The sequence below is a fragment of the Hemitrygon akajei genome, chromosome 9 (genome assembly GCF_048418815.1).
Source record: "Hemitrygon akajei chromosome 9, sHemAka1.3, whole genome shotgun sequence".
Taxonomy (NCBI): domain Eukaryota; kingdom Metazoa; phylum Chordata; class Chondrichthyes; order Myliobatiformes; family Dasyatidae; genus Hemitrygon; species Hemitrygon akajei.
In genome coordinates this window covers 96,736,193-96,748,439 of record NC_133132.1, presented here as the reverse complement: position 1 = coordinate 96,748,439, position 12,247 = coordinate 96,736,193, and the positions used below count along the sequence as shown (strand labels likewise).

Here is a 12,247-nt window from a genome sequence, read left to right as displayed (position 1 = left end):
CTCCTCTGCACCCTTTCTATAGTTTCCACATCCTTCCTGTAGTGAGGTGACCAGAACTGAGCACAGTACTTCAAATGGGGTCTGACCAGGGTCCTATAAAGCTGTAACATTACCTCTCGGCTCTTAAACTCAATTCCATGATTGATGAAAGCCAATGCACCGTATGCCTTCTTAACAACACAGTCAATCTGCGCAGCTGCTTTGAGCATCCTATGGACTCGGACCCCAAGATCCCTCTGATATTCCACACTGCCAAGTCTTACCATTAATACTATATTCTGCTATCACATTTGACCTACAAAAATGAACCACCTCACACTTATCTGGGTTGAACTCCATCTGCCACTTCCCAGCTCAGTTTTGCATCCTATCGACGTCCCACTGTAACTTCTGACAGCTCTCTGCACTATCCATAACACCCTCAACCTTTGTGTCATCAGCAAATTTACTAACCCATCCCTCCACTTCCTCATCCAGGTCATTTATAAAAATCACGAAGAGAAGGGGACCCAGAACAGATCCCTGAGGCACTCCACTGGTGACAGACCTCCGTGCAGAATATGACCCATCTACAACCACTCTGCCTTCCGTGGGCAAGCTAGTTCTGCATCCACAAAGCAATGTCCCCTTTGATCCCATGCCTCCTTACTTTCTCAATAAACCTTCCATGGGATAACTTATCAAATGCCTTGCTGAAATCCATATACACCACATCTACTGCTCTACCTTTATCAATGTATTTAGTCACATCCTCAGAAAATTCAGTCAGGCTTGTAAAGCACAACCTGCCTTTGACAAAACTATGTTGATTAATCCTAATCATATTATGCTCTCCAAAATGTTCATAAATCCTGCCTCTCAAGATCTTTTCCATCAACTTACCAACCACTGAAGTAAGACTCACTGGTCTATAATTTCCTGGGCTATCTCTACTCCCTTTCTTGAATAAGGGAACAACATCTGCAACCCTCCAATTCTCCAGAAGATCTCCCGTCCCCATTGATGATGCAAAGATCATCGCCAGAGGCTCAGCAATCTCCTCCCTCACCTCCCACATTAGTCTGGGGTACATCACATCCAGTCCAGGAGACCTATCCAACGTGATGCTTTCCAAATGCTCCAGCACATCCTTTTTCTTAATGTCTATCTGCTCAAGATTTTCAAGACCTTTGATCCTTTTACCAAAATGCATTATTGTATATTTCTCAGCATCTGCCACATTGTTTCCCATTCTTCCAATTTGCATTACTGCTGCTGCTGCAATCGCATTGCTTCCTCAGCACTACGTACCCCTCCACCTATCTTAGTGATTTCCGCAAACTTAGGCACAGAGTCATCAATTCCATTATCTAAATAATTGACAAACAATGTGAAAAATAGCGGTCCCTGAGGAACACCACTAGTTACCGCAGTCAACCAGAAACAGGCCCCCTTATCCCCATTCGCTGCTTCCTGCCTGTTAGCCATTCCTCTATCCATGCCAGAATCTTTCCTGTAACATCATAGGATTTTATCTTGTTAAGCAGCCTCAAGTATGGCACCTTATCAAACGCTTTCTGAATATCCAAGTAAATTACATTCACCACCTCTCCTTTGTCCACCCTGCTTGCTACTTCCTCCAAGGACTCTGATTTGTTAGGCAAGATTTCCCTTTACAGAAACCATGCTGACTTTGACTTATTTTATCATTAGTCTCCAAGTACCCAGAAACCTCATTCTTAATAATAGATTCCAACACTTTCCCAACCACTAAGGTTAGGTTAATAGGCCTATAATTTTCTTTCTTTTGCCTTCCTCCTTTCTTAAAGAGAGGAGTGACATTTGCAATCTTCCAGTCCTCTAGGACCATGCCAGAATCAAGTGATTCTTGAAAGATCATGACCGATGCATCCATTACTTCTTCAGAAACCTCTCTCAGGACTTTACGATGTAGTTCATGTGGCTCAGGTGACTTATTCACCTTAAGATCTTCAAGTTTGCCCAGCAGTTTTTCCTTTGTAATAGCAGTGGCACTCACTCCTGCTCCCTGACACCCACAGACCTCTGGCACACTGCTAGTGACTTCCACATGGCGGAGCACTTGGATACAGCGGCCACTCCAGTCCAATCACAGTACGTCTTTTTTTTATGATTGCAAGTCACTGCTGGATACTCAGAACATCAAATACTGCAGGACTATCTGATCAGCGAGTTGCTTGATAGCGATTGAGCTTAACATTGTTGTGTTGTTGCCTGGAATTGCTGCGTACTGTTGCGCTGAGAAGGTGTGCAGTCCAACAAATGGAGTAAGTGATTATCTTGGGCGTTTTTATTGGGATCGCAAGACCCTTTTGGACATTGGTAACATAGAATATTGTAAGTCTGTTCACTGGTTCATTGGCAAGACTGACAGTGGAGGAACTGTGCTGCTTCAGTTGAGGCAAAGATTAGGCCTATGCCGTGGGGTTGCCAGTTGCAGCTGACCAGGAGAGAAGATGCTGTTGCAGTGTGGGAGAGCCATTGTGTGCTGGAATCCATACTGGGTTGGGGGTAGACCCTTCCTGTTGGTGCTGCCCTCGACCAGGGCAACATATGATAAACCTACAGTTATGCCACTCGTGGACTTGGACTGTATTATTTTTGATTTGTGACTATGTTTTTTTGAAATTGTAACTATATGTGCTTTTTGTGCTGTATGCTGTTGGCAATGTGTATTGCATCTTGGCCCTGGAGGAATGCTATCTTGTTTAGCTATATTCACGTATAGTTGAATGATAATTAAACTTGAACTTGTATCTCTATCAATTTCCCACTGGCCTAGAAAACCATAGACCTACATCATAACCACTGCATTGAAAACACCCCTAAACCATGTTTTCAGGGCAACTAAGGATGAATAATAAATGCAGATTTTACTACAGGAATATGAACAAAGACACTGTTATGGTTTTACTGATACTTGCTTTTTATTTCCAGAATTATTTTAAAGCAAGGATGCAGTGATATCTAGGTCTTATTATGAACATTGACAATGAAAATATTGTACAAAATATCAATTCATGCGAGTTGAAAAATTTTTGATAGTCTTGATGCCTCCAAATTTTTTTTTATAAAGAGACAGACCTTGAATTGAACATAGTTTAATTTCCAAACTATATTAACAAATAATTATTAGCCAGTGAGAACTGCTACAGAAATGTATGATAGGTAGGCATATTTTAAGATAAATAAGTCTTAATTTATTTAAATTATAGACTAATATTTACTGTTCAGAAATCAAGCTGATGTTGTGTAAAAGATAACCAGTACTGTACATACTGTTCAATATTTTAATAAAGCATGATTGGCTAAGTATTTATGAACTAGTTTTCCCTTTTGGCTTTAAAATTACTGATAAACTGCAATGAGAACAGTTTCATTAAAATAAGAGAACATGTCTTTGGAAAATTACATTTTGAGTACATTTTTTTTGGAACATCTTTACAATTTTTGACATCATAAAGGAGGTGGCCATATCAGATTCAAGTTGCCCAAATATAAAAAGTAGCACATAGCATTGAGGAATTGATAATGATTTTATCAAAGTTATCGTAACTGCTAACAAAGCTCAATAACGTATGCTACAATTTCTGACTTCTCCATCTCTGACATTGCATTAAACAACAAATACAAATAATGTAAATGAAACAGAAGACTAGTATGAAGACTAACAACAAAGTAGTTAATGATTTCTTGTATGCTGTTGATACTCTTCTCATTTTGGCAACAGTATGAAAAGATGATTGATAACATATAGTTTCTGGTGTAAATCTTCCTGAGACTACTTTTCAGACATTTCAATGATACATACAATTTTGAGTAAGATCAATTATAAACTTACTTTTATAAACTTACAATTATAAAATTAGTTTGTACTACTAGATGTCAATAAAGCTTCAATAGTTTGGTCCTTTTCTGAATGGATCTCTTCCAAATGCTTGATGACATAGAAATGGCTGGCATGTTCCAGGAGGACCAGGAGGTCCAGACCTGCCTATTTTTCCAGGAGCTCCATCTTTTCCAGGTGAACCTGGTATTCCTGGGTAGCCTTCTTTACTAATTCCTGGCAAGCCTATAGGCCCTGAATAGAAAGATAATTAAAGACAATTACAATATAATTTTTGTTACTATGTTTTCATTCTTGGTTTACATTGTTAAATTATATAATGGTAAAGAAATGGTCTGAACACAATCTTGTTGCTGTATGTGAAAGCTTTTCATGCAAAAACTGATTGCCAGATTTCATACATTGAATGCATTTCAAAAGTATTTTACTGGCTTTGGAAAGAGTCAGAATTGTGAAAAGCTCAGTATAAATGCAAGTTTTTTTTCTCTTTTTGATAAATATATAATATTAAATAGTGACATTTAACAATGGGGAAATTATGGTCATTACAATGGGGTTATTGATCTGGAATTAAAAAGCTTGGTCTGATAATAAAATAACCAAGTTGTGTTATAAACCTAATGGGTTTATTAGCATCCTTAACTAGTGTAGTCTATATGGGACCCATAAGTTTATTCTTAACTACCCTTTCAAATGGCCTATAAACCAATAACAATATTGACTGCAATTTTGTTTTGGATTTAACTAAGTCCAACCATTGAGTGGGAGCTAGAGAAAAGAGCCATGTTTTCACTTAGGTTTGTATTCAAGATTGAAAAGGCAGCGTTTCACAGCAGTTTTTCAGATTTGGCTGTATCTAATCAGTGAGCAAGATTCATTAGAAAGGGCAAATAAAAATAAGGCAATGGCAAGCGGAGCAGCCATTGTTGTGAGTAGACCAGTGTTAGAGTGGGTCATCAGGCTTCAGTGAGATCAGTCTTGGGAGAAGTAGGTATCGAGTAAGTTGCTTTTTCTTCTTTATTCTTCATTCCTCGTCTGTTTGGGTATAGTTGGTACAGTGAAAATGGCTCCAGTGGAAGTGTTCTGTTCTGTGTATGAGAAGTGGCAATTCTGGGAGACAAGTAGCCTCCCAGATAACCACATCTGCACCAGATGCACTGAACTACAATTCCTCAGAAAACATGTTAAGGAACTGGAGCTGCAGCTCAATGACCTTTGGCTCATTTGGGATACTGAGGAAATGAAAGATAGGAGCTAGAGGGAGGTAGTCACCCCTAGGTTGCAGGAGCCAGGGTGACTATCAGGAGAGAGAAGGGAAATGGGCAGCCAGTGCAGAGTACCCCAGTGGCTGTTCCCCTCAATAATAAGTATATTACTTTGGATTCTGTTGAGGGGGATGACCTACCAAGGGGAGCCACAGTGACTGGGTCTCTAGCACTGAAGCTGGTGCTGTGGCTCAGAAGAGAACAGAGGTGAAGAGGACTGCAGTAGTGATAGGAGATTTCATAGACAGAGGAATAGAGACTAGGTTCTGTGGGTGTGATAGAGACACTCGGATGTTACGTTGCCTCCCAGGTGTCAGTGTCAAGAATGTCTCAGATTGGGTCCACAGCATTCTAAGGGGGGAGAGGGGGCATCCAGAAGTCTTGGTACGTATTGGCATCATTGACATAGGTAGGAAAGGTAAGGAGGTTCTGAAGAGAGACTTTAGGGATTAAGGTAGAAAGCTGAAAAACAGGACCTCCAGGGAGGTAATCTCTGGATTGCTGCCTGTGCCATGCACAAGTGAGGGCAAGGATAGGACGATTTGGCAGATGAATGTGTGGTTGAGGATCTGGTACAGGAGGCAGGGTTTCAGATTTATGGACCACTACAATCCTTTGTGGGGAAAGTATGACCTATACAAAAGGGACGGGTTATACCTGAACCCAAGGGGAACCAATATCCTCGTGGGCAGGTTAGCTAGAGTTGTTCGGAAGGGTTTAAACTAATTTGGCAGGGGGATGGGAATCAGAGTGATAGTGCTGAGGATGGGGCAGTTGGTTTACAAACAAAGGAAGTGTGTAGTGAGACTGCTAGTAAGGAGAGGCTGATGATAGGGCAAAATTGCAGTCAATGGGATAAGTTGCAAAGTAAAAGGAGGACAAAATTGATAAAGGTAAATACAGCACTGACAGTGTTATATTTAAATGTATGCAGTATAGGGAATAAGGTAGATGAACTTGTAGCACATTTACAGAATGACATTGTTGGTATCACTGAATCATGGCTGAAAGAAGATTATAAATGGGGGCTTAATGTCCAAATATATACATTGTATCAAAAGGACAGGCAGGCAGGCAGAGGGGGATGGGTGGCTATTGGTAAAAAATGAAATCAAATCATTGGAAAGAGGTGACATAGGATCAGAAGATGTAGAATCATTGTGGGTAAAGCTAAGAAATTGCAAGGGTAAAAAGACCATGATGGGAGTTATATACAGATTCCCAAACAGTAGTAAAGCTATGGTCAACAAATTACAAAGGGAGATAGAAAATGCATGTCGAAAGGGTAATGTTATAATAGTCATGGGGGATTTCAATATGCAGGTAGATTTGGATCCCAAAAGGGTGAATTTCTAGGATGCCTAATAGGTGGCTTTTTTAGAGCAGCTCATGTTTGATCCCACTAGGGGATCAGCTATTCTGAATGGGTGTTGTGCAATGAACTAGAATTGATTAGGGAGTTTAAGGTAAAGGAATATTTAGGTACCAGTGATCATAATATGATAGAGTTCACTCTGCAATTTGAGAAAGACAAGCTAAAGTCAGATGTACAGGTATCAGTATTACAGTGGAGTAAAGGGAATTACAGAAACTGATGACAAGGATAACTGATAACAAGGAGCTGGCCAAAACTGATTCGAAAGGAACACTAGCAGGGATGACAAAAGAGCAGTAATGGATGGAATTTCTGGGAACAATTCAAAAGGCTCAGGATATATACATCTTGCTAAGGATTGGTGTAGGAGGGAAGGCATAAGATTTTTAGGTCATTAGCTTTCTTCCAGGGAAGGTGGTACCTGTACAGAAAGACAGTTTGCACCTGAACAGGAGGAAGATTATCATATTGGGAAGGTTTGTTAATGCTGCACAGTGGGGTTTAAACTAGTGTTGCAGGGGAATGGGAACCAGAGTGCAAGAACAGTTAGTGGAGAGGTAATGGAGGCAGATGTTGGTAAGACCTTAGACAAAGTTAGGAATTGAAAGGTTGAGTATGGTGCCACTAGTGCCCTGAACTGCCTATATTTCAATGCAAGAAGTATCGTAGGAAAGGCGGATAAGTGCTGAAGATGAGGTAGCTGGTTTACAAACAGAGCCCATGTGTAGTGAGGTGAGGCTGTTGATAAGGCATAACTGCAGTCAACAGGAAGAGCTGCAATGTTAAAGTTGGATAAAATCGAAAAGGGTGAATACAGGACTGAAGGTGTTATATTTGGATGCACGCAGCTTATGGAATAAGGTAGATTAACTTGCAGCACAGTTGCAAATTGCCAGGTATGATGTTGTAGGCATCACTGAATCATGGCTGAAAGAAGATTATAGCTGGGAGCTTAATTGGGGAGAGTTTAAACTTGGATTGCTAGGGGGTTGGGAACCAAACTAAAGAGACGGAGGAAGAGGCGGTTGACTCACAAATAGAGAAAGCTTGGAGACAGTGCGAGAGGGAAGATAGGCAGGTGATAGAGGAGGGATGTGCTCAGACTGATGGTTTGAGATGTGTCTATTTTAATGCAAGGAGTATTATGAACAAAGAGGATGAGCTTAGAGCGTGGATCAGCACTTGGAGCTATGATGTTGTGGCCATTACAGAGACTTGGAAGGCTCGGGCAGGAAGGTTACTTCGAGTGCCAGGCTTTAGATGTTTCAGAAAGGACAGGAAGGGAGGCAAGAGGTGGGGGTGTGGCACTGTTGATTAGAGATAGTGTCACAGCTGCAGAAAAGGAGGAAGACATGGAGGGATTTTCTATAGTGTCTCTGTGGGTGGAAGTTAGGAACAGGAAGGGGTCAATAACTCTACTGAATCTTTTCTTTATAGACCACCCAATAGTAACAGGGACATTGAGGAGCAGATAGGGAGACAGATTCCAGAAACGTGTAATAATAACAGGGTTGTTGTGGTGGGAGATTTTAATTTCCCAAATATTGATTGGCATGTCCCTAGAGCGAGGGGTTTAAATGGGGTGGAGTTTGTTAGGTGCATTCAAGGAGGTTTCTTGACACAATATGTAGATAAGCCTACAAGAGGGGAGGCTGTACTTGATCTGGTATTGGGAAATGAACCTGGTCAGGTGTCAGATCTCTCAATAAGAGAGCATTTTGAAGATAGTGATCTCAATTCTATCTCCTTTACCATAGCATTGGAGGGGGATGGGAACAGACAAGTTAGGAAAGTGTTTATTTGGAGTAAGGGGAATAATGAAGCTATCAGGTAAGAATTTGGAAGCATAAATTGGGAACAGATGTTCTCAGGGAAATGTATGGAAGAAATGTGGCAAATGTTCAGGGATATTTGCATAGGTACATTCCAATGAGACAGGGAAAAAATGGTAGGCTATGGTGTACAAAGGCTGTTGTAAATCTAGTCAAGAAGAAAAGACCTTACTAAAGGTTCAAAAAACTTATAATGATAGAGATCTAGAAAATTATAAGGCTAGCAGGAAGGAACTTAAGAATGAAATTAGGAGAGCCAGAAGGGGCCATTAGAATGCCTTGGCAGACAGGATTAAGGAAAACCCCAAGGCATTTTACAAGTATGTGAAGAGCAAGAGGATAAGACATGAGAGAACAGGACCAATCAAGTGTGACAGTGGATAAGTGTGTATGGAACCGGAGGAGACAGCAGAGGTACTTAATGAGTACTTCAGTATTCATTATGGAAAAGGATCTTGGTGATTGTAGGGATGACTTACAGTGGACTGAAAAGCTTGAGCATATAGATATTAAGAGAATGTGCTGGAGCTTTTGGAAAGGATCAAATTGGATAAGTCACTGAGACCAGATGAGATGTACCACAGGCTACTGTGGGGAGGCGAGGGAGGGGATTGCTGAGCCTCTGGTGATGATCTTTGCATCATCAATGGGGATGGGAGAGGTTCTGGAGGATTGGAGGGTTGTGGATGTTGTTCCCATATTCAAGAATGGGAGTAGAGATAGCCCAGGAAATGATAGACCAGTGAGTCTTACTTTAGTGGTTGGTAAGTTGATGGAGAAGATCCCGAGAAGCAAGATTTATGAACATTTGGAGAGGCATAATATGATTAGGAATAGTCAGCATGGCTTTGTGAAAGGCAGGTCGAGCCTTACGAGCCTGATTGGATATTTTGAGAATGTGACTAAACATATTGATGAAGGTAGAGCTGTAGATGTAGTGTATATGGATTTCAGCAAGGCATTTGACAAAGTACCCCATGCCAGGCTTATTGAGAAAGTAAGGAGGCATGGGATCCAAGAGGACCTTGATTTGTGGATCCAGAACTGGTTTGTGGATCCAGAAGACAAAGAGTGATTGTAGATGGGTCATGTTCTGCATGGAAGTCGGTCACCAGTGGTGTGCATCAGGGATCTGTTCTGGGACCCCTACTCTTTGTGATTTTTATAAGTGACTTGGATGAGGAAGCGGAGGGATGGGTTAGTAAATTTGCTGATGACAAAGGTTGGAGGTGTTGTTGATAGTGTGGAAGGCTGTCAGAGGTTACAGCGGGACATTGATAGGATACAAAACTGGGCTGAGAATTGGTGGATGGAGTTCAACCCAGATAAGTGTCAGATGGTTCATTTTGGTAGGTCAAATATGATGACAAAATATAGTATTAATGGTAAGATTCTTGGCAGTGTGGAGGATCTTGGAGTCCAAGTCCATAGGACACTCAAAGCTGTTGCGTAGGTTGATTCTGTGGTTAAGAAAGTATATGGTGCATTGGCCTTCATCAATCGTGGGACTGAGTTTAGGAGCCGAGAGATAATGTTGTAGCTCTATAGGACCCTAGGCAGATCCCACTTCGAGTACTGTGCTCACTTCTGGTCGCCTCACTATTAGGAAATGTGGAAACAATAGAAAGGGTGCAGAGGAGACTTACAAGGATGTTGCCTAGACTGGGGAGTATGCCTTATGAGAATAGGTTGAGTGAACTCGGACTTTTTATCCTTGGAGTGACGGAGGATGAGAGGTGACCTGATAGAGGTGTATAAGATGGTGAGAGGCATTGATCGTATGGATAGTCAGAGGCTTTTTCCCAAGGCTGCAATGGCTAGTACGAGAGGGCACAATTTTAAGGTGCTTAGAAGTAGGTACAGAGGAGATGTCAGGGGTAAGTTTTTTTTAACGAAGAGAGTGGTGAGTGTGTGGAATGGGCTGCTAGTGGCAGTGGTAGAGGCGGATATGATAGGGTTTTTTTTAAAGAGACTCCTGGACAGGTATATGGAGCTCAGAAAGCTAGGGCTATGGGTAACCCTAGGTAATTTCTAAGGTAAGGACATGTTCTGTACAGCTTTGTGGGCTGAAGGGCCTATATTGTGCTGTAGGTTTTCTATATTTCTATGTTAATGTCCAAGAATACATATCGTATTGAAAGACAGGAAGACAAAGGAGATGGTATTGCTCTGTTGGTAAAAAATGAAACCAAATCATTAGAAAGAAGTGACATAAGGTCGAAGATGTTGAATCATTGTGGATAAAGCTAAGGAGTTGCAAGGGTAAAAAGACCCTGATGGGAGTCATATCCAGACTCACAAACAGTAGTAAGGATCTGCCCAAAAAATTACAATGGGTTTTAGAAAATGCATGCCCAAAGGATAATGTTACTATAGTCATGGAGGACTTCAATATGTAGGTAGATTGGGAAAATCAGGTCGGTTGGGGGTGGGGAGAGATTTCTAGAGTGTCTACGAGATGGCTTTTCAGAGCAGTTTGTGGTTGAGCCCACTAGGGAATCAGCTACTCTGGAATGGGTGTTGTGCAATGAACCAGATTTGATTAGAGAGCTTAAGGTAAAAGAACCCTTAGGGGAAACTGATCATAATATGAGTGAATTCACCCTGAAATCTGAGATGGAGAAGCTAAAGTCAGATGTATCAGTAATCCAGTAAAGGGAATTACAGAGGCATGAGAGAAGAGCTGGCCAGAATTGACTGGAAAAGAACACTGGCAGGGATGACGGCAGAGCAGCAACAGCTGGAATTTCTGTAAGCAGTTCGGAAGGCACAGGATATAAACATCCCAAATAGGAAGAAGTATTCTAAAGGAAAGATGACACCACCGTGGCTAATAAGAGAAGTCAAAACCAACATAAAAGCAAAGAAAGAGCACATAATAGAGCAAAAATTAGTTGGATGTTAGAGGATTGGGAAGCTTTTAAAAACCAATAGAAGGCAACTAAAAAGTCATTAAGGTAAAGGTGGAATATGAAAGTAAGCTAGCAAATAATATTGAAGAGGATACCAGATGTTTCTTCAGATACATAAAGTGTAAAAGAGAGACGAGAGTGGATATTGGAACGCTGGAAAATGATGCTGGAGAGGTAGTAATGGAGGACAACAAAATGCGAGACAAACTGAATAAGTATTTTGCATCAGTCTTCACTGTGGAAGTGTGGTGGATGTTCTAGGTGCCAGGGGTCATGAAGTGTGTGAAGTTACCATAGCTAGGAAGAAGGTTCATAGGAAACTGTAAGTCTGAAGTAGATAAGTCACCTGGACCAGATAGTGTACACCCCAGTGTTCTGAAAGAGGGGGCCGGATGCATTAGTAATGATTTTTCAGGAATCACTAGATTCTGGAACGGTTTGAGATGACTGGAAAATTACATACGTCATTCCACTGTCCAAGAAGGGGGAGGGGCAGAAGAAAGGAAACTATAGGCCAGTTAGTCTGACCTCAGTAGTTGGGAAGATGTTGGAGACGATTATTGAGGATGATGTTTCAGTGTACTACTTGGAGGCACATGATAAAATAGGCCATAGTCAGCATGGTTTCCTCAAGGGGAAATCTTATAAGAAATTACAAGCAGGATAGACAAAAGGGAATCTGTTAATGTTGTGCACTTGGATTTTCAGAAGATCTTGACAAGGTGCCATACATGAGGCTGCTTAACAAGCTGCATGCCCATGTGGTATTACAGGAAAGATTCTGGAATGGATAAATCAGTGCATGATTGGCAGGAGGCAAAGAGTGGGAATAAAGGGAGCCTTTTCTGGTTGGCTGCTGGTAACTTGTGGTGTTCCACAGGGGTCTGTGTTGGGACAGGGTCTTTATCTTATATGTCAATGATTTGGATGATAGAATTGAAGGCTTTATTGCAAAGTTTGCGGATGATATGAAGATACCTGGAGTGGCAGGTAATTTT

General features: G+C 41.3%; 1 protein-coding gene across 1 annotated transcript in view; it reads right to left on the bottom strand.

Moving 5' to 3' along the window:
- Positions 1 to 2,935: 2,935 nt before the first annotated feature.
- Positions 2,936 to 12,247, bottom strand: part of LOC140733770 (uncharacterized) — a 98,605-nt gene continuing 89,293 nt past the window's right edge. The window contains exon 21 of the mRNA XM_073057522.1: positions 2,936 to 4,099. Within this exon, the coding sequence (XP_072913623.1) occupies positions 3,915 to 4,099 (185 nt within the window). The 3' untranslated portion in view covers positions 2,936 to 3,914. The remainder of the gene's footprint in view (positions 4,100 to 12,247) is intronic.